Source organism: Chiloscyllium punctatum, chromosome 39, assembly GCF_047496795.1.
Source record: "Chiloscyllium punctatum isolate Juve2018m chromosome 39, sChiPun1.3, whole genome shotgun sequence".
Classification (NCBI taxonomy): Eukaryota; Metazoa; Chordata; class Chondrichthyes; order Orectolobiformes; family Hemiscylliidae; genus Chiloscyllium; species Chiloscyllium punctatum.
Window position 1 is genome coordinate 37,498,774 of NC_092777.1, and position 22,955 is coordinate 37,521,728.

At 41.2% G+C, this 22,955-nt stretch overlaps 1 protein-coding gene across 3 annotated transcripts in view; it reads left to right on the forward strand.

Moving 5' to 3' along the window:
* The window catches only part of LOC140463959 (alpha-1,6-mannosylglycoprotein 6-beta-N-acetylglucosaminyltransferase B-like), an 864,396-nt gene that overhangs the window by 492,348 nt on the left and 349,093 nt on the right, over positions 1-22,955 (forward strand). For all 3 annotated transcript variants that reach the window (XM_072558468.1, XM_072558467.1, XM_072558466.1), the window contains one exon: positions 9,717-9,881. In XM_072558468.1, coding sequence (XP_072414569.1) covers positions 9,717-9,881 — 165 coding nt within the window. The remainder of the gene's footprint in view (positions 1-9,716; positions 9,882-22,955) is intronic.

Genomic DNA, 22,955 nt, shown 5'->3' on the forward strand with positions numbered 1-22,955 from the left:
CTTCATAACAACCTGATAACTGACATTCAACTTGGGTTCCACCAGGGCCACTCAGCTCTTGACCTCACTACAGCCTTGATTCAAACATGGACAAAAGAGTTGAAATCTATAGGTGAGGTGAGTGTGGCAGCACTTGACATCAAAGCTACATTTGACTGTGTAGCATCAACAAGCCCTGGCAAAACTGGAATCAATGGGAATTGGGAGGCAAATTCTTTGCTGGTTAGAGTCAGGCCTGGCACATTTTAAGCTCTTTATGATTGTTGGAAATCAGCCATCTCAGCTCCATGGCATCTCTGCAGGCGTTCCTCAGATTGGTGTCCTAGGCTTAACAATCTGCTTCATCAATGACCTTCCTTCTATCAAACGGTCAAAGTGGGAATGTTTACCAATAACTACATATTGCTGAGTACTGCTTGTGACTCCCACTATCCTCCACCACCCCACCCAGATACTGACACAGTTCTTGTCCAAATTTAGCAAGACCTGGACAATATCCAGATTTGGGCAATTGGCAATTGTGGCATACAATTGTGACCACCCCAACAATAGAGAATCCAGCCATCAGCCCCAGAATTACAATGGTGTCATTGTCACTGAAACCCCAACAATATCACACCATGTTTACCATTGAACAGAAATGGAACTAGACTAGCCATATACATACTGTGGTACAAGAGCAGCTCAGACACTAGGAATCTTTCAGCAAGTAATTCACCACCTGACTCCCGAAAACCTATCCACCATCTACAAATTCAGGATTAGGATAGGATACTCTCCATTTGCCTGGATGAGTGCAATTGCAACAATACTCAAGAAGCTTGACACAATCCAACAAAAAGTAGCCACTTGATTACCAACACATCCACAAGTATTCACTCCTTTCACCACCGACATTCAGTAGAAGCAGTGTGTACCATCTGCAATATGTACTACAGATATTCCCAAAGGCTGCTTAGACAGAATCTTCCAAATCCCTATTCACTACCATCTAGAAGGACAAGAGCAACCAATACATGGAATCACCATCACGTGCAAGTCACACTCCAAACCACTCAATGATTATCCCTGGTATTCAAGATGGAGTTGTGGATAAGCAAGCAATGACACTAGATTCACCAGATTCCCATTTTGATTTCCATGATAGAAATTCTCAACATCCATTTTCTGTTCATATATTTATTTTCTATCCCTCTCCTTCTATCAGCTGTGAGATGCCTCTACCCATTCAGCCAGGTTTCAGTTTTGGGGGATGCCCTCCTGCTGACTTGCAAGTTCAGTTGGTGTTGGGACACTGGCTTTAATTGGCTCTTTAAATGGCCTAATTGTATCCAGCCACTTGTTGTTGGATAGCTGCAGATCCCTATCCATTCATGCTACTTGACCCCCAACCCTCTAGTAAAATGTTCTCGAGATAGGAACTTGCCACTCTTTGATGGCAAATTGCTTCTGGTTCCACCTCCTCATCCCAACACATCTGGTTTGATTTAATTTGATTTTATTTATTGTCACATGTATCTAAGTACAGTGGAAAGCTTTGTTTGTGAGCAGTACAGGCAGATCACAGGGTAAAGAAAACTTGGACAGAGTGAGGCATGCAGTTTACACTGCACAGGATGTGCATAAAGCAAGATCAACATTACTTGAAATTAGAGAGTCCATTCATCAGTCTAATAACAGCTGGGAAGAAGCTATTCTTGAACCTTTTGGTCAGCATGGATCAGTTTGTGCCAAAGGGTCTTTCTCTATGCTGTAGGAATCTATGACTATAACCTGTTCGTGCATGTGTTCAAGCCTCTGTACCTTCTGCCTGTTGGAAGAGGTTGTAGAAGAGCATTACTACGGTTGGAGAAGCCTTAGAAGATGTTGGCATTTTCAACGGCAAGAGAATTGTAAATGGAGTCCATGGAGGGAAGATTGGCTTCTGTGATGGTCTGGGCTGTGCACACAACCCTCTATAGTTTCTTATGGTCTAGGCAGAGCAGTTGGCAGACCAGGCCGTTATGCATCTGGATAGAATGCTCTCTATGGTGCATCTGTAAAAGGTGGTGAGGGTCCTTATGGACATGCTGAATTTTGTAAGCTGCCTGAGGAAGCAAAGGTCTTGTTGTGACTTCTTGACCATCACATCTACATGGGTAATCTAAGACAGTTCCACCTGTCCTTGATCAACTTCACTTACACCATTTCTTTGCAAGCAGAAGTATAGGAGTTACTGCATGCAACATCTGGGGATCTGAAATTTTGTGACTTTATGAACACTGCAGAGTTCCCAAAATAATAAATGACCAAAACATGCTTGAGTCTGATCGACAGCATGAAATAACTCCAATGCATTTACAAGTCAAAGCAATAATTTCAGTCATAGCCAAGTTTGCCAAAGAAGTGGGGCACATTTCAAATGCAGGTGAGTTATTTAGACCTCTGAGTTATTAAGACCTCTGAGTTCCACCTCAACAACATTGCCACCTTGTTCCTACTACATCTTATCTCCTGCTGAAATCCTCATCATTGTTAATTTATCACTGCCCCTCTGAACAGTTTCAACACTATACCCTCTGTAAACCTGATACAATCTAATATTGTACTTCCTGTGTCTGAACTCCTCTAAAGCTGCTTTCTCCCATAACCCCTGTGCTCTAACGATCTACATGTGCTCTTGTTCAAGCAGCACTAAAATCCTAACTCTTTCTCTTGTTTTCAAAGCCCTCATCCTTCCTTGTCTCTATAATCCCCTCCAATCCTGCAACTCACTGCTCTACTTTGACCGTTCTATGTTGGCCTCTTGAGCATCCTTACCTTTACACCATCGTTAACAGTAGCGTCTCCAGTGTCCCACTTTCTAATTGTCTTCCTAGCCACTGAATGAGTTGGACACTTAGTCAAGTTCAACCCTTTGAGTTTGATTCCAGCTCACATGTGCAACAAACATTACTTACATCTTCCAGGACCAGGTTCTAGAGGATCTCTGAAAACAATCCTGGTTATAACAACTTTTGCCAAAACAATTGTTGCTTCATGAAGTCACCTCTTTACAATATTCATTGTCTCAGTGTATGTCAAATCTGACCAGGATAATTTATTCCCCTCTGTAACTGCCAAACATGCTAACATTAATAAGATTAAATACAGTCTTGCTTACATTTTATACTTTAGCACATAGAATGCTCCTTTTGCTGTCAGCAATATGAAGCAAAGCATCGAACAATCAGAAAATGTGTGGTAAGGCACAATTCCAAATGTCATATTCCTCTGTGTAAACTGTTTTTACATCCTTTAATGTCAAACTGCTGATATTTTTGGCACTGGTTAAAGGACAAACTAAGTTTGGTAACTTACAAATGTTCCTAATCGTTCAAAACATGGACTGAAATGCAATTGTATACTAATGTCTGTCTTTGTCTGCCACAGTCCTGTCTCCTTAACCGTGAGGCATGCTTACTGTATACAGACAGGCCTCCTTCTTCAAGGACCACAATTTCTCCTCCCACACGGTCAACGATGCCCTCCAGCATATCTCCTCCACTTCCCGAAACCTTGGCCCTTGAACACCACCTCTCCAATCGCAACAAGGATAGAACACCCCTGATCCTCACCTTCCACCCCACCAACCTCCAGATACAATGCATTATCCACCTACAGCCAGACCCACCACCAGAGATATATTTCCCTCTTCACCCCATCTGCATTCTGCAGAGACCATTCCCTTCACGACTCCCTTGTTAGGTCCATGCCACCCACCTACCCACCCTCCACTCCCAGTACCTTCCCATGCCACCGAAAGAGGTTAAAACATGCACCGACACTCCCTCCTCATTTCCATCCAAAGTCCCAAAGGGTCCTTCCACATTTGGCAGTGATTTTCCTGCACCTCTACATAGAACATAGAAAATAGAGAAGTACAGCACAAAACAGAACAGGCCCTTCGACCCAAAATGTTGTGCCAAGGATTATTCCTTATCTAAAATAAAATAACCTAACCTACGCACCTCTCAATTCACTGCTGTCCATGTGCATGTCCAATAGTTGCTTAAATGTCCTTAATGACTCGACTTCCACCATCACTGCTGGCAACGCATTCCATGCATTCACAACTCTCTGCATAAAGAACCTACTTCTAATGTCTCCTCTATACCTTCCTCCTAATATCTTAAAACTATGACCCCTCATCCCAGTCAATCCTGCTCTGGGGAAAAGTCTCTGGCTATTGACTCTACCCATGCCTCTCGTTACCTTGTATACCTCGATCAGGTCACCTCTCTTCCTCCTTCTCTCCAGAGTGAAAAGTCTAAGCTCAGTCAATCTCTCCTCATAAGATAATCCCTCCAGTCCAGGCAGCATCCTGGTTAACTTTCTTTGCACCCTCTTCAAAGCCTCTGCATCTGTCCTATACTAGGGCAACCAGAACTGGTCACAATATTCCAAGTATAGTCTGACCAGGGTCTTGTAGAGCTGCAGAAAAACCTCACCACTCTTAAACTCTATCCCCCTGTTAATGAAAGCCAGAACACCATCTGCATTCTTAACAACCCTATCCACTTAGGTGGTGTTAGCGCGGATGAAATGATATCAGTCCGAGCCCAGAGTGCAGTTCAACAATCGGTAACGTTTATTGATACAGTAACACCGGCGGAGAATCTCGGCTGTTCTGCTGTTCCGGCGTGCTGCTACACATTATACCTTTCTTTGTCAGGATGTGAGGATTTTGAGTATGAATGGGATGATAGTTCCCCATCATCGCTGGAGTAGGTACAAATGGTGGGTTTCCTGCCGTCCCAGGAGAGTTGCAGTGTACACACAATAGGGTGCTAATTGTATTATGTAAACAGGTCCGGATACTATCTGCTTGTCTCTCTCTGTGAGGGCTGGAGGCTAGCACCCCTCTTTGTTCCCTTGGGGTGCTGGTGTGTATTAGTCTGTTCGTTCCTGTCTGGTGGATGCCTGTCCTTCGCGTCAGGATGGTTCTGTATTGATGAATATGGGTGTGTTTCAGTCAGTCTCTTGATTTGATTAGGAGATGGTTTCCATATTAATTAGCTCCGGAGTTTCGGTCTATGAGTCATGGTTAGTGTCTGGCCTAGTGTGGATTTGATCTGTCCTCTGGCTCCCATTTCCCGGTCACGTGGGCGGACCTGCAGCTGCTGAGTTCTGTGGGTTTAAGCTGCGGCTGCCGTTTAAAACACAAAATGAATTCCTATAGTTTAACCGATGTAGGTATAGTCCCGTGGCAAATGCGGGGCGGCTCTGATGCCTGCTTGCAGTGGCAACTTTGAGGGATGTCTGCACTTGATCACCAAGATCCTTTTATTCCTCCACACTGCCAAGAATCCTGTCTTTAATCCTATATTCAACATTGAAGTTCGGCCTTCCAAAATGCATCACTTCACATTTATCCAGGTTGAACTCCATCTGCCATTTCTCAGCCCATCTCTGCATCCTGTTTAAGTCGTGCTGCAACCTGCAATAGCCCTCGATACTAACAACGGTACCTCCAACCTTTGTGTCATCAGCAAATTTACTAACCCACCCCCCAACCCAAGTCATTTATAAAAACTACAAAGAGCAGAGGCCCAAGAACAGAGCCCTGACGGATACCAATCACCACTGACCTCCAGTCAGAATACTTTCCATCTACAACAATTCTGCCTTCTGTCAGCCAACCAATTCTGAATTCAGACAGCCAAATCTCCCTGTATCCCATACCTCCTGACTTTATGAATGAGCCTACCATGGGAGACCTTATCAAATGCCTCACTGAAGTCCATACATCATTTACTGTGTCCTTTATTTCCGATGTGGTCTCCTCTACACAGGATGCCAATTTGCCGAACATTTCAGAGAACACCTCTGGGACACACACACTACAGCAGAAATTCTAAAATCTTAGAAAGCATGTTTTCAGCCCCAAGTAACTGTTTCTGATGAACAGTACACCATGACTTTCAAAGATCTATGAAAAAGTGGCTCAACAAGCAATCCAAAAATGAAGTTGTCAAAAGTAAGGTTAAGGCTTTTTGAAGGTACCATGTTTGTGCCAAGAGGACAGATTATTCTGTGACCCCAATGCAATAACATGATCAAAGATCTGGAGTTGCCCAGATCATTGATAGCAAGCAAATGCCGCTCATCTCAGCTGTAACAAGTCTAAGGTTTGGACTTGTAACTATCAACATATGAAAAGAGGTTCGGAAAGCATTGCTGCACAAGGAACCATTGACCATGGAACACACACTAGATGCATACAACAATTGCCTCACAGGATGTTTGCTGTGTTCCAGGAGTTCGTCATCTCAAAGTAGATGCAAATGTAAGACTAACAGAGCATCTGCTGAAGAATGTTCCACCTGCCCTAAAGGCCAACCTGAAAGACAAATTAGAATAGCTGGAAAAGAAGGGAGTAATCAAGAAAGTGGTCATTCTTAAAGAATGGATTAGCAGTATCATAGCAGTGTAAGAGTCTGGAAAGCTAACAGTATGCATTGACACAAAGAAACTAAATGAAACCCTGAAGAGATGTCAGTACACTACCAGCCATTGAAGGACCTAGATAATGTTTGCATGTGACATACAAGCAAGGAAAGCAGATATAAATGCTGTCAAAAATAGCACTCCCAATGAAGAAAATGGAAGGTGCTACAACAGATTGTAAATTCTTCCAGATTCAATATGAAATAACAGCTTGTCACACTCTGGAAGTCATCAGATCAGCAGAGGCATTGAAACATCACACAGATGACAGCTAATATCAATAACATTTATGCATTTCATTAAGAGACTGGCATGATTTAAGGTCACTGGACTGAATCTTGTGATTTTGTTTTGGATAAGTGTCAGTTTCACTGGGTTTGTTAGAAGGTTTTTTTTGCCTCAATGGCCGAGTAACATCTGTCATCATATCTGACCAAACTTATCACACTAACTATCCAATCAGCTATATTTCACCCCCCAACCCATTTCTAGTCCCATCCCAGATGAACTTCCCACTGAATACCCCAGAATTGACTGACAGCCTGTGATAGGTCAGAAAGATTCAAGGTAGTTGGTGGGATCTGCCTCACCACCATGTCCAACTCCTGACCCTGTTTGAAGAAAGGATCCTGGCAGCTGACTGAGCATGTCCAATGCCCTGGACAGCTATCAGAGCCTACTCTTGACTTACTGTGTCAGGACGCCCTGACTGAAGCCTATCCTCATCGACTTGATTGATTAACTTGATTGACAGCTATGAAAATCATCCTGGCTTTGTGTCTGCACTGAACAGCATGGCAATAGAACAATAATGTGAGCCTGATATCTCTGAGTGAGGGGGAGAAACTCAAAAAGACAAGGCAATGCAAGGCAGGGATGCTATAAGCATCCTGGTAGGTTCAAAGTGAGTGAGCACTGAGAGCAAGCGAACACCTGTAGATGCAGTCTAGTCCAGTCCCTGAGCTGGCTGTGTGTCCCTGAATGTTGTTAAACATCGTCACTGCAGCATCACAATAATGGCCACCATTTCACCCAAGACTCAGCATTGAAGTGCAGAAGCATCCTGTAAGTGGACTGGAGATGTGCCATGAGGACTCCTCGCGGCTGGCACAGATGAAGGGTGCATGTGGCCGGTGCCAATTGAATGTGTCCTGAATTTTAAGTGCTTGTTGTCCAACATGGCAAGCAGCTGGTGAGCTGAATTGGCCAAGTGCCCACTCTGACTTGCATGTTGAGAACTCTTGCCATCTAGTTTGTGCATGGCAGGTGGTAGGATGGGGAGCTGCACATTAATGAGGCAAGATAACGATATTAATCTGCAATAATCCCCCTTATTAGGCAACTCACTGCTCCCTGGTGTGAATCTCATTTTGACACCTGGAATCTCGTTAAAATATTCAGAGAGTTGCCTCTAACATCAAGATATGCCTTGCTGGACATATTGCACAATTCTGCTACATTCTCGCCATAGTCTGGTTGTTCAGGCCCAAATAAAATTCTGCCCTGTGTGTGCAATACATATACACAGTCTGATGGAAATAATGAACTGCTAAGGCATGACAACCTGTATATATATATATATATATATATATATTTGGTAACTTGGACAACTAAGAACGTACATGATAATGTGATGGAGAGTTTTGCAAAGATCAAGTCTTCAGGCCCAAGGAGAACATAACAAATCCACTTTATTCAAGCTTGTACCACAGGTGGGAGAGGTCAAGCTCAGAGACACTCTGCCATCTACAGCTCAAAACACCATTTTCATAGCTTATTCTGTCATGATGGTTAACATTGTTCCAGAATAAACCATGTATCAATTATTCTCTTTCTTCATTTTGCAAAACTAGTTTGTAGTTGCATACCTTGTATATCCTGGGTCTCTCAATCGCTACACAGTTTTATCAGAATTTCTGCTTCTGTGTCATTTTCAGGGCTTATCTGTCCTCACTCCCTATCTACTGCACTCAAACTCGTCGTGAGATACTGTGCAATTATCTTGAACAATACAAATGGTCGTTGGACCTTAAGTAACTGCTGATTGTTTCCTTTTTATGGACATGTGGTTAAACTGCATATTCAAACTTATTTCCTGCTGTATGCTGTTTTAAAGTACTCTGCTCCTTCCCTTGCAGCTTCCCATTTATGTTTTCTGATCCTGTTTCCGTTTCGCCTTAATGCATCCCTTATTTCCTCTTGTATATCAAAAAACCAACGTTTGGATTGAAAAGCACTCATGTACAAATGTATATCCTATCCTAGTGTGCTGTAGTCATATGACATTGAAAGGCACCTGTTTTAGCAGAAATCTTAAAATTCACATTAAAGTCCTTATGTTGCAGTGTTGTACACTCAAATAACTTGTATTGATTAAGTTTACTAATGTACTAAAAAGGTAGCACCACAGTGCCCTCGGGGGGAAAAACATTCAGCTTGACATCGAGGTCATTTTTATCCACTCTTCTCTCCAAATCATGTCATCTTTCATTTCTGATTATCGATCAGTATTTGATAAAAAGCACACAGCTGCTTAATGGTCAACCTGCAATGTGCAGTGCTTGTGTGGGCTCATTAAATATTGACTTAGCCTTATCCGACCTACAAACTAGTGGATAGGTGAAATCCTAATGTATATCACTTTACCGAGCAGGATACTGGTTTGAATTTGGTAATTTTATTTAAGATGAACAAACTCTAATTTTTACACATTGATCCAGATGTTCATTTTGACATTTAAAGGAATGTGCCAGCATTTATAACTGTCAGTTAAGCAATGGATGCAACAGGAGATTTGAGTTCTGAAAGCATGTCAATTGTTAAATATTTGGAGGATCATTCCTTTTGTGCCGATATACTCACTATACAATTGGGTTTGTATCAAACAAACAACTCAACATACAAAGTGAGTATATCAGTTTCCCTAATCTTTGGAATAAATAGCTTACTCTCATAGACTCACCATGTCCTTTTTAAAGTGCCCATGATAAGTTCATTTGATTCTGAGAAAATAGCACAATGAAAAATATCAGATCAATAGTAGACACAAGATTTTTTTTTAGCTTGCCATGGTTCAGAGTTGGTAAAATTCCTTTCCCACCTTTTCTGGAAATCAGACTTCAAATCCAATTGAGAAGTAATGCTCTGCAAAAATGTATAATATGTTCATGGGCGTGTGAAAATGCAGTGGATGATAACAGATCTTTTTTCCACTTTGTTCTTCTTTTCCTTATTGCTGCTTCATGAAGTGGATGAGAGCCAGGTGGACCTCAGATCCTTGTTATGCTTATTATGGTGTGGATGGCACGGACTGCTCCTTTCTCTTGTACCTCAGTGAAAAAGAGTGGTTTTGCCCCCCACCACCATGGAAAAATCGCACTGCTTTCCCTCCCAGGACTGAAACAAAAGTGCAGGTATGTCAATGCTTTATCATTAAAATGCTGTTAACTACATTCAATGCAAAGGGAGTAGCCAAAACTTATTAAAATACTTGGAACATTTGTGACTGAAGGCAAATTGTCTGTTCTGAATGAACTGAGTGAACAGTTAAATAGTAAATGTTTTCTGGTATCTGCTATCTCTGTTCTAAAAGAACCTGCCCTATCTCCCTTACAACTATTGTCTGAATTTATTTCATTCTGATGTCATATTGAGTTAGTTTCTACATCTGTAAATGAAGGTTCCTGTCTTTTATATTTTATGTGTAGAGGTGGCTGTCAGTTAACAGATGATGAATTCTGATGGCATTATCATCAACAATCCTCAGTGAATCTTGCAAGCTCAGCGTTATTGGGTAGTAGTGGCATATAATGTGGAATAGATAGGCATAGTGTTTCACTATCTTCTATAAAACAGAAATAATGATATACTGCCAATCCTATCACTTAGAGGTTAGTAATACCCTTTGTTCCAGGCCATAAATAAATGACAGATTAATATTTGTTAGAAATATTTTCAATCAAAATTCACTGACACACTTTGCAAATGAGGAAATAAACTGTCTAAAATTGAGTCGTAAACAAAAGTTTAAGCTAAAACCTGAAGATTAGCTTTTATATTTATTATCATCTGGATCTCCAATTTTGATTTCTTCCTTGTAATTTACTTACATAAGTTTCTATTATCTTCTCTATAATGCGAGTCCATTTTGTATCATTATGGTCTGAGTGACACTCAGTGAGATTTTAGGAAATATTGTCAGATTTACTCGCTTTGGATACCAAAGTTTTATGTGTTTCAGCACAATAGCAAAAACTTGGAATGTTTAAAAATGCAAGAAACATGCTCTCAACCGAGCTTATAAGAAAACATGGCATCTCAAGTAACCATATGTGTGTGCAGCTACTCATCTTCTTCTTTTCAAGAAGGATAGTTTACAGAGATTTACACTGAGGAATTGACACAATGGCATCTGGCCACGAGATAAATGCACATTGAACAGGCAGCCCTCATGATGGGCGGCACGGTGGCACAGTGGTTAGCACTGCTGCCTCACAGCGCCAGAGATCCGGGTTCAACTCCCGCCTCAGGCGACTGACTGTGTGGAGTTTGCACATTCTCCCCGTGTCTGTGTGGGTTTCCTCCGGGTGCTCCGGTTTCCTCCCATAGTCCAAAGATGTGCAGGTCAGGTGAATTGGCCATGCTAAATTGCCCGTAGTGTTAGGTAAGGGGTAAATGTAGGGGTATGGGTGGGTTACGCTTCGGCAGGGCGGTGTGGACTTGTTGGGCCGAAGGGCCTGTTTCCACACTGTAAGTAATCTAATCTAATCTAATAATGTGTGCAGATGTCTGATATCTACTGTTCTTGCGATATGAGCTGAATAGAATATGGGCATGGTTTTTGCAATTTGCTCATTTATTACATTGACAGGTTGTCTTCCTAAATCATTTTGGAGTGAAAGAGTCAGTCCTGATTAGCCTGAACAAAGCAGGTACTGAAGAAAAGGCCTATTTCCTTCAGTTAGGCCAACTTTATAGCAGATACAGCTCTCTCATTGCTGTGACTCCTCATCTGATTGATTATGTACAAATTCTTTTGGTCTTCATGTTCAAAGTAAATCATTGAAATTTAGTAGAATCCTCATAGATACTTAAAAAGTGGTACAATGTCTGTTATCAGTAGATGTAAAGCTGTAGGTGTTGGAAAGCTCATTTGGGTCCCAACAATGAATGTTCTTCTCAGTATGCTTCTCTACTTTCATGTTCTGCAAATGTGTATGACAGTTGAGAATATTAGATGCTTCATTGAAGAACAACCTTACACTCCAACCTGTATTGGCCAGAATCACTTAACTAAAACTGTCTGAATACAGCCTACCTATGCTAATGTGGATTGTTGAATGAACCTATACAGTGAACTGTGCAAAGTCTTGGAGCCAGACACACAAACAAGTTTGACCACAGAAAAGGGATCCACCTTTTACTTTTCCTTTGCCAATGGGTCAAGGAGATTCAGGTTTCCGAATGCTACTGCGAAGTGCTAGGTTCCCATAGTACAGCCTGATCTGCCTGGCAATACCCCATACGGCCCCTTCTCCCACACTAACCCCTACAGCCTCTCCCTCATGTGGATTCCAGAAAATCTAGAAAGAGTCATTCCACTGGAATAACCCATTCCCGGCGTGCATTGTCCTCTGAATAAAGGCAGCGGAACAGTGTCTCAGGGACTGCGAGGTAATGGTGAACTGGTCCATATTCAAGCACTCAGCAGCAAACCGAGACAAGTATACCACCATCAACACGGTTTCATTAGCAAAAGTGTGGAGGACTGCGTGCCAACGAAATCAATCCTCAAGGTCCCCAACTGGAAACTTTGGATGAACCGGGAAATCTACTTCCTGCTGAAGACCAGGCGGGCAGCATTCAAGTCAGAAGGCCAGGACCTATACAGAAAATCCTCTGCAAAGCCATCAGCATTGCCAGTAGGCAGTACAGGTCCAATTGAGAGGCCCAATCCAACCATACACACACACCCACTGCCTGTGGCAAGGCTTAAACAAAGTAACAAGATATGAAATGAAGCAGAGCAAGATAGCGGACAAAAACACACCACTCCCTGCTGCGCACAATGCTTTCGAAGCTCAGTTTGGGCAGAATGCTAGTGGTGTGGTGTCACTTGCCCCGATAGCCCTGAATACATCTTTTCCCTCCGTCACCGCTACTTAGAGCGGCAGGGTGGCTCAATAGTTAGCACTGCAGCCTCACAGTGCCAAGGACCTGGGCTTGATTCCACCTTAAGGTCACTGTCTGAGTGGAGTTTGCACATTCTCCCTGTGTCTGCGTGGGTTTCCTCCGGTTGCTCCAGTTTCCTCCCACAACCCAAAGGTGTGCGGGTTAGGTGAACTGGCCATGCTAAATTGCCCATAGTGTGCACAGACGTGTAGATTATTGGTAAATGTAGAGTAATGGAGAATGGGTTTGGGTGGGATACTCTTCAGAGGGTCAGTGTGAGCTTGTAGGGCTGAAGGACCTGTTTCCACACTGTAGGGATTCTATGAAACTCTATGGATTCTATGAAATTCCACTACCACCCACCATTCCAACCCAGAGTGAAGATGCTGTGTATTAAGGGGCTTAGCACCTTGATAGCTCAGGATGTGCCCCCCCCCCCCCAAAGGCTGAGCAGTCAGCAAGTTACTTTACCCAGTCAGTATGTCAATGTTTCTGTGTTTTAGGGCAACTTTAAGCATATCCTTATACATTTTTAGTTGGCTGTCCTTTTAGCAAGGAGAAGAGAATGTGCTGAAGAGGGCAGTTTTCAGACATCCACTGGAGTTAGTCTTTCAGGAGAAAGACCTTGATGATGGTAAACATAGCTTCATATGTATGTTAATGTTGGACCTTCCATTGATTCCCAAAATTCAAAATAGGAACCACTGGTGGATGTTCTCAGGGATCTTAATGTGATGTCAGTAGACAGTTCAGATTTCACTGCAGGAGAGGAGGGCAGTCAGCACAACAACCATCAAAACTAGAATCTTTGTTAATTCCCAACCCCACTGCTGTTTTGAATAATCATGGTGGGAGGAAACTGAACAGCACAGCTATAATGACAAACGCACAGTTGGATCATAGAGTCCCTGCAGTGCAGATAGAGGCCATTCGGCCAACCAAGTCTGAACCAGTCCTCTGAAGAGCATCCCACCACCACAACTCTGTCCCCATAATATTACACTTCTCATGGCCATTCCATCTAAGCTGCACATCTTTCAACTGGACACGGACACAGAACGAATGTTCATACAGATAGTCACCCAAGGCTGAATTCAAACCTGAGTCCCTGGCACAGTGAGGTAACAGTGCTAACCACTAAGCCATTATGCTGCCTTTATTTTGAAAGGGCAATCAGGTTTTTGAAATAAATAAACCATCCATCAGCCACACAATCAAAACAAATGTCAGGAAACCCCGCTCAGGCTTTTCAAGTCTCTATTTTGTAGTCATTTTCAAAGGTCACTACATTCAGTGAAAACAATGTGACTTGCCTTGTAATCTTGGATTCCACAAGGCAGAAGTGGTGCTGCAAAAAGTCAGGTCATGTCAAAGAACTTTGTCCTTGAGGGAGATTTTGCCTCCGGAAAATTACTTGCCCTTCAGGAATAAAAAATAAAATTGCTGGAGAAGGTTTGGCAGCACTTGTAGAGAGAAAACAGAGTTAACATTTCAAGTCTGGTGACCCTTCATCATCAATTTATTTGTCTTTCAGGAAAGCAAGTCATTTCCAGGCAGTTAAACCTCTTTCAGATAAACAAAGGTCACTGGACTCAAAATGTTAACTCTGCTTTCTCTCCACAGGTGTTGCCAGACCTGTTGAGTTTCTCTTGAAGTTTCTGCCTTTGTTTTGAATTTCCATCATTGCAGTTCACAGTTTTATTTAGTGCTCTGCTAGAAACCTGTCTTAGATGTCTTTCTTCCTGAGGAATAGCTCCGGTTCTGAGGAAGGGTTTCTGGACCCGAAACATTAACTATGGTTTCTCTTCACAGATGCTGCCGTACCTGCTGAGCTTTGCCAGTAATTTCTGCTTTTGTTTCTGATTTACAGGATCTCCATTTTTTTAAAGCCTTTATTTCCATCTGTTTTAGGTGCTTTCATTCCTTTACTCTGCACTGGTAGCATTCAGCTTAGTCCTGTTATTCTAATCAATTCTTTGACCAAAATCTACTTCTGATATCTTGAAATAGTAAATAAGATTTTTGATTTTGCATGCAAATTTTCTCTAACTCTAATAATGAATGACATAATTGTAGATTTCATCTGGAATTTGTATTCAAATCCCATGCAGGGTTTTATTCTCCTCTTGGGGTAGAGTTTTAGCAGAATGGCACCGCGTCTGACCCTCTATCTCGATTCTAGATCCAACTCACTAAGTGTTCATTATAGAAGTGCAGCAGGATTCCCATCGTGCAAAAATTAGAATCTCAATGCTGCTGAGTGGGAATGCTGCTGCAATGTCAGAAAAGAAAGCAAAGAATTGTAAAGGAATTGAAGTGACATAAAGATCAGAAAGGAGAGAGAGCCACTGTAGGTTTCAATCAACAGTAAGGCATTAGCAGGTAGATTTCTAGGGTCAACCAGGTCCCAGCCCCTATCACCATCATGACTGATAGTAAGTGGAGCAGAGAAAAGGAAAACTCAATGGAAGGTCCCATCACAATTTAGTAGGGAAAGCAGGCAGCAATAGTTCCAGCGAGGCTGGAAGTATCAGCCAGAACAATGCAGCAGGGGAAGACTTTATGCTCAAATACTCCTTTGCTTTTCATCATAGTGTATTCATTTTGGATAGGATTGTGAAGGAGAATTCTCCTCGGACTCTTCTATAAGGGCAATGAGTTGAGGATTCCAATCTTATTTGATGTGTGTTCATCAGTCTTGGATTGGATTCACCTCAGCATATCTGTTCTGGACGTGCCTGGAATATTCTTTTCGCATATAGTTTCTGCTGCATGTCTTCACAAGGTCTCTGAGCTTCTCCAGTTCTGGGTTATTTGGCATTCTGAACACGTAACACTCTGTCATTAGTGAACATTCATTCAGTTGTTTTGACTCACTAAACTTCTCTGCCTCTCTATCTCTCTGTCCTCCTTTTATATGCTTCTTAAAACCCATTTCTTTGCCCAATCTTTTGGTAACGTTTCTCTTATCTCCTTAGGTCACTATATTGTTTGCTGGGGCCTGGCAAGGCAAATATTTTATAATGCAAAAGATCCACAATAAATACAAATAAATACTTTATAATGTGAATGCGGCACAATAAATACAAACTGCTGTAGTTATGGATAGATTTACATTGCGGTCAACTGTCAAACTCCAAAAAACAGTGGAGAACTAACATAGACAGATCTCTACAGTTTCACTGAAGTTCTTCCCATCTTTTTCAAGAAGGTTTTTTAAGAAAACATGGATTTGTGAAGTAGAAATAGGCCTTTAAACTATAATTGTGGGTGTCCTTTATTTCCTCACTTTAACAATAGATTACTAAAGTCAGGAAACTACCTTAGATCTTAATCATTGTCATCTGTGAAATATTGGCAGCATGCAAAATGCTAATGACATTTACTGATTACAATGTCATTTAGCAATATGGCACCAGATAGTTTTTGTTTGATAAATCAACCAGCATGGGTAGAAATGGAAAGTTAGGTTATAGACTGCTGTCAATGAATTTGCCACCCATTTTCAAGACATTTCCTGCATCACTTAGGATCAGTCTTTTGAATAGAATAAATGTTTTCTTGGTGAAATAGATATGATAATTCTCAGGTGCACAGACAAGATACTTATATCAGACAAGATTTATTGCAGATGCCACATTCAAACAATGTTTGCTGCTGTGGCTTTCAATAAGTTAGTATATGTACTGCATGTCTGAGTAAAGCAGTGATAGGTTGATAAATGTCTGATGGTTGATGGATGAACACCCCACCTCTGCCAACATCCCCCATCCCACAACAACTGTTCACTTCTCTTTGAGTGGTAGAAGTAACTGAAGCTGAACACCGTTGTCTCTTTGACTTAGATCTGCAGAACCTAGCTGGCATGACCTTGATGTTTCAAATGCTTTTAACCCCTCACACAGATCATAAAGCATTTTTCTCATAAAAATAAATCTCATATGGTGGCTCATGTCAAAGAAGTCTATAAAATGCATACAGTGGTAATTTTATGTTGCTATGCTGGGCAGGAAGCTTATTGGATCAGATGAAGGAAGTTTGATTTAACCCTGTATCAATCGATATTGACTTCAAGGAGGTGGGTTGTAAAACCAATGTACCTGATCATGTAAGATTTCCAACAGGCAGATTAGCCTAAAATTGCCCCAAAGGCTTGAAAACCTGAGAAGGTATCTCAATACAATAATGCAGGTTCCCCAGTGACTCTTATGAAATCAGGGAAATGAATAGGTAGTAAATAACTGCTGCAATTTAAACACAGTGGTGCTAGCAATTGTTCAGTTGGTAATTCTCTGACCTGTCAGTCACAAAATTGTGAGCTTGGACCCCATTACAGAATCTGAGCAAGGCAATCAAACCGACAGTCCATGGGAATGTAGTGCTGGAAAAGCACAGCAGGTCAGGCAGCATCTGAGGAGTAGGAGAGTCATCGTTTCAGGCATTAGCCCTTCATCAGGAATGAGGTTCCTGCTGCTCAGATGCTGCCTGACCTGCTGTGCTTTTTCAGCACCACACCCTCAACTCTAATCTCCAACATCTGCAGTCCTCACTTTTTTCTAGTCCATGGGAATACTGAGGGAGAGCCGCAGTCTGCTCTTTATCAGCTGAGATGTTAAAACTGAGGCTAAGTCTGCCTTCTCAGGTAAAATAGCTCACTGTACCACTTTATAAAAAAGAGAAAGGTGCCTTGGTCAATATTTGTCCCTCCAGCCACATCGCAAAAAGTGATTACCTGGTTGTTATCACCATGCCATTTGTTGGAACTTGCTGTGTAGTTTTGGCTCACATATCTTCTACATCATGGCAACAACTATGCTTCAAAATTACTTATTTTGCTGGAGATGTTTTGGTACAATTTTTTATATGGGATGTAGTTGTCACTGACAAGGCCAACATTTGTTGCCCATGCTTATATTCCCTTGAACTGAATAACTTGCTAGGCTATTTCAGGGAGCAGCGATCATACTGCTGTGGGTTTGGAGTTACGCATAGGCCAGACAGATTTTCTTCCTTCTACAGTAAAAGTGAACCAGATGGGTTTCTACAACAATTGATAATAGTTTTATTAATGATTCGAGTCCAGTAGCCCTTCTTTAGAACTGTTCTGTCGGATTCAGCCAATTAACTGCCAGAAACAAATTGGGGGGTGGGGTGGAGAGAGCAGATTAAGTGCATTAGTCAGGGGTAAATGTAGGGGAATGGGTCTGGGTGGGTTACTCTTCAGAGGGTCGGTGCGGACTTGTTGTGCCAAAGGGCCTGTTTCCACACTGTGGGGAATCTAAATTTAAAATTCAACCTTTTATCATAGAAATAGTGTTGTGCAAAATCGTGATGCGATTTAAACATGAAACTGCACTTTCTAAGCTGGAAGTCAGTGCAAGGCCTGGCTAGCTTAGTCAGTAGAGCATGTGGTTCTTAATCTAAGGGTTGTGGGTTCAAGCTCCACATTGGGTGATGTGCTTTGTTTAGGAAAAAGGATTCTGGGTCATCCAAGATGGAGGATGGGAAAAATTTCTGGCTGTAACAGCTGTTCTGTGTTGGAGGTGATTTCCTCAAATTCCAGCAGCAGCAATTACTGTTTTATATGCTGTTGCATTGTTTTGGAAATTTGGAGAAAAAGGAGTCAAAACAACAGCACTTTTAAAAGGGAGAAGAACAGACAAAGGAAGCACATGGTGAGGTCAGTGCAGGAGAGAGAGGTGGAGAGAGAGAGAGAAAGAAAGAAAGAAAAAAAGAAAAAGAGAGAGAGAGACAGAGAGAGAGACTCACTTTGTTTACTGACAGAGCTAGCAGTTACTGCCTTTGCTGTTGAATTTGTGTATCACTGCCAGAGGAAGTAGTGAAGGCTAGTACAGTTGCAACACTTAAAAGGCATCTGGATGGCTATATCAATAGGAGGGATTTGGAGGGATATGGGCCAGGTGCTGGCAGGTGGGACAAGATTGGGTTGGGTCGGCATGGACAAGTTGGACTGAAGGGTCTGTTTCTGTGTTGTACATTTCCATGACTCTATTACTCTATGACAGCAGAGGTGGGATTCAGGATAAGTTATATCCACAGGACAATGGTGATGGATGAGTTGGAGATTGTTGAATGATTAGATATGAACAGCAAATCTTTGAATGAATTGAACATTAGACAGAATAATTGAAAGGAGGTCAGGTTAGGAAACATTAGTGTAGCCAAAACTAGTAGTTATATCAGCATAAATGATAGTTTCATCAACAAAGGAGCTGAGGTTGGGAGAGTAGAAGATGAAGACTTAGGTGTTGTACTCATTAGAGCTAGGGTGCAAGAAACAGACTTGAATAAATATACACCATTTTATCTAGTTAGAGAGGAGGGTGCTTGTTGGTCAGGCCATTATTGGCACAAACATTCAGCAAGTGGAGTTAATTATTAATCCTCAGACCAAGCAAATATTTTCTGATCGGTCAGGACATTGCCATTGGGATATACAGAGTTTAGCTGTCTCCATGACCTCTTTTGATAAAAATGATCTAATGTATGTACAAATTGCACACAAATAGCAGGGTCCTGAGTATTTATGTAGCTCCTAGACCATGCAAATGCATCACACCATGGACCTGGCTGATTGTCTTAAATTGGTTTCTGATGTAATTCTTAGCACTGTCTGGATTATTTAATAAAATTATTTCCTTTAGCAAAATTGCATCTAATGGTGGATATAGTTTTCTGAAATTTGCATGCATAGGCTGGTTGAACACGAGCAGATTGCTGAACCTAGCAAATTGTCAACAGGACACAGTGTTTGATACTCTCTGCCATTTTTGGGACATTCAGTGTACATCCCTAGCATCACACCAGTACTGAGACTCATAGAGTTATACACCACGGAAACAGACCCTTCAATTCAGCCGGCCCATGCCGAACAAAATCCCAAACTAAACTGGTCCCACCTGCCTGCTCCTGGCCCATTTCCCTCCAAACCTGTTCTATTCATATATTTATCCAAATGTCTTTTAAACATTGTTATTGTACCCACATCCCCACTTCCTCAAGAATTTCATTCCACACGTGAACCATCCTCTATGTTAAAGATTTGCCCCCATGTCTTTCTTAAATCTCTGTCCTTTCACCTTAAATGTGTGCTCCCTAGTCTTGAAATCCCCCTTCCTGGTATATTACTCATTTGTACAGTTGGCGAAATGTCTCATTTCAGGTCTGTTCTTGCATTTGAGTTCTGGTAAGTACAAGATGGAAAGCTTGAACTTCTAGTCTCCTTTCAGCAAAGTTTAAAATCAAAGAACATGAGCAGAAAAAAAATGACTTTGGGAGTATATGTAACAAATTTTCAAACGAAATACTTGTAAATTGATACTTCACATTGCCATGTTTATTGAACGATATCATCAGTGGGTGCAATGGCATATAGAATCAATTCAAAATGTAATCCAACAGTCTACAGTTGTTTGTGCTCTCGTTCTGCAAGAGATTTAATTTTTAACCACTAGCTTACATGACTATGAGTTTGAAGTTCACCTTTACTTTAAATTTCTCCGCTTGTTATTCTGAATTGATTACAAGCCCTTAATAAGCAGGGAACCTTTTTTTTTGCTTTTGGTTCAGTTCTAAATTTTTGAACAAGAGAAATATTCAGCAAAGCATTCCACATAGATACCCAGTTCATTAGCCCTTTCTGTCAGTCCTGAGATTGGTGAACTCACAAAGGAGAAGAATGCATGACCTTTCTGCCACGTGATAGGAAAGTAATTAGTACTGTAGACCAAAATGAATGCTAGCTGCCTCTAATAATGGACCAGATATAAATATCAAATAAAGCTGATGTTGAGGAGGTGGTGATTCTGTCAGACAATGTGGAACGACTTTAAATGGATAAAAATAAATCTATATGTACGCAAGTAACTTCTATAAGAGCAAGATTGAGCTGTTCAGCTGAGGTCTTTCATCTTTCAGTTCATTTATTGGATTTATGAAAGTCTTCTCTGTGTTCTGTTCCCAGGTACGATTGCATAGTCAGAAATCACAGGATACCAGGTTATAGTCCAAAGATTTAGCTTGTCATTTCAAATAGACCTGTTGGACTATAACCTGGTGTTGTGTGACTTCTGCTTTTGTCCACCCCATGTCCAACACCAATACCTCCACATCATGGAACACATAGTGTTTATTGATTTGAGATTTTATGGCCTGACTTTAAGAAGGGTAGTTTTAGCCTAACATCTTTCACTTGCCATGCTGGAATAATAGTCCATAGAAACATTGAGATAGGCAAGGAAGATGGAAACAATCATGAAGATTATGCATAAGAGTGTCTGGTTTACAATTGCATGCCATCTGGCAAAATCAAATTTATAACTGTGATTTGGAATGTTTATTAGTGGTCTATGAAGATGGAGACAATTATTGAATGAGGAATTAGAGTTGTGTTTGCTAAAAGGAATTGAGTTTAAAAGCAGAGAGGTTATGCTGCAGCTGTATAGGGTGTTAGTAAGGCCACATCTGGAATATTGCATGCAGGTTTGGCCTCCTTACTTGAGAAAGGATGTACTGGCCATTAGAGGAGGTGCAGAGGAGGTTCCAGAGTTGATTCCAGAGTTGAGCAGGTTGGCTTATGAGGAGAGACTGAGTAAACTGGGATTATATTCATTGGAATTTAGAAGAATGGGGGGGGGGTCTTATAGAAACAGATAAAATTATAATGTGATTAGAGAAGATAGAATTTGAGAGGATGTTTCCACTGGCAGGTGAAACTCGGACAAGAAGGCACAACCTCAAAATTAAGGGGTGCAGATTTAGGACTGAATTGAGACAGAATTTCTTCGCCCAGAGGGTCGTGAATCTGTGGCATTTCCTGCCCAGTGATATAGTTGAGGCTTCTTCAGTAAATGTTTTAAAGCTAAGATAGATACATTTTTTTTGAACAGTAAAGGAATTAAGAGTTATTGATGAGAGGATGGGTAGGTGGAGCTGAAGCCATGAGAAGATCAGCCATGATCTTATTGAATGGGTGGAGCAGGCTCAAAGGGCCAGATGGCCTGCTCCTGCGCCTAGTTTTTATGTTCTTATGTTTGTTGGTATTGCACTAGAATTAGCACAGCTGCACCGGACAGACAAAGAACCATGTCTAGTTCAGGGAATTCTCACTCTCTTGGTTGAGGGGCCTCCTTTCAAATGGGTTAGTAATCACAGATACCACATATATAATATGATAGTGCTACACGTAGAATCGTGTTTAAGTTGCTTTCAAGAAAACAGGTTTTACAGATGTCAGTGAGACGCTTATGCCTGCTTCTCACAGTAGAGTCTGTTTTACCTTGTATGTTATCAATGACAATAGTAAATCATTCTATTATGGGCCTTTACTTTGTCTTCATTACTGCCATAGTAGAAAATGGTATTAAATAAATGTATGTTCTTTTTGGGAAAAATGACAATTCTTTCATTGCTTCTTCTGCCATTTCTGGGCACTTTGCTGCACCAGATGGCAAAACTGTGAAGACATTTGTTTGTGAAGCTTAATTTTCAGCAAGTGGTTACAGGACAGTTCCATCAGATTTTCAACTTAGGATGATATCGCAAAAGTTGAAAATGAATTCTAAATCCAACTGTGCTCAGCTGTGTTTATATTTTCAAATTAAACACTGAAGTATTTTTGCAAGATGAGCAATAATCCTTTTTTTCACACAATGAGCTTCATTAGGTTTACAAACAGAAACTCAGTCAGCAATAAAAAATATCGGAAATGTCTTTGTTTCATCTTCTTCTACAATTTACAGCCTTTGCACTCACTTTGAGTATATATTGACCCCTTTTGATTCACAATATTTAACAGGTTTAAAATGTCAACAAAAATGCAAGTTTTATTCTCCATGAATGGTCAGAAATGTTTTCAAATGTGAAACAATAATTTTAACTTGTTTGCACTCAATTCTGAATACAACTTCGTTAATAAATGTGAATTCACAGCCCCAGACTTCAGAAAATGTGATACAGTATGTAAATTGGGCTCAATTGTTTTTGAGATAAAGCATAGCCAATATAAAATCTAATGTGTCACAATTATCTTTAGATTTTATGCCTGTTATTATTGCCACAGCTCCGTTCATATTCCCTGGTAACAGCAACATCTGTGGAAACCACAACAAAGTTCTGCCGCCTAAGCAATTCTGAGTCTGTGAATTTATCCAGTGACTTGAGTGTTTCCTCATCCATTGTTCATTCTGGTGAAGTCTGACAAGAAAGGAAGTCTAAAATTTATCTGCATCAAAGATAGAAACTGTAAGCTAATAACTGCACTAGAGTCCCAATATCACGTCGTTTCATCGTGTTGA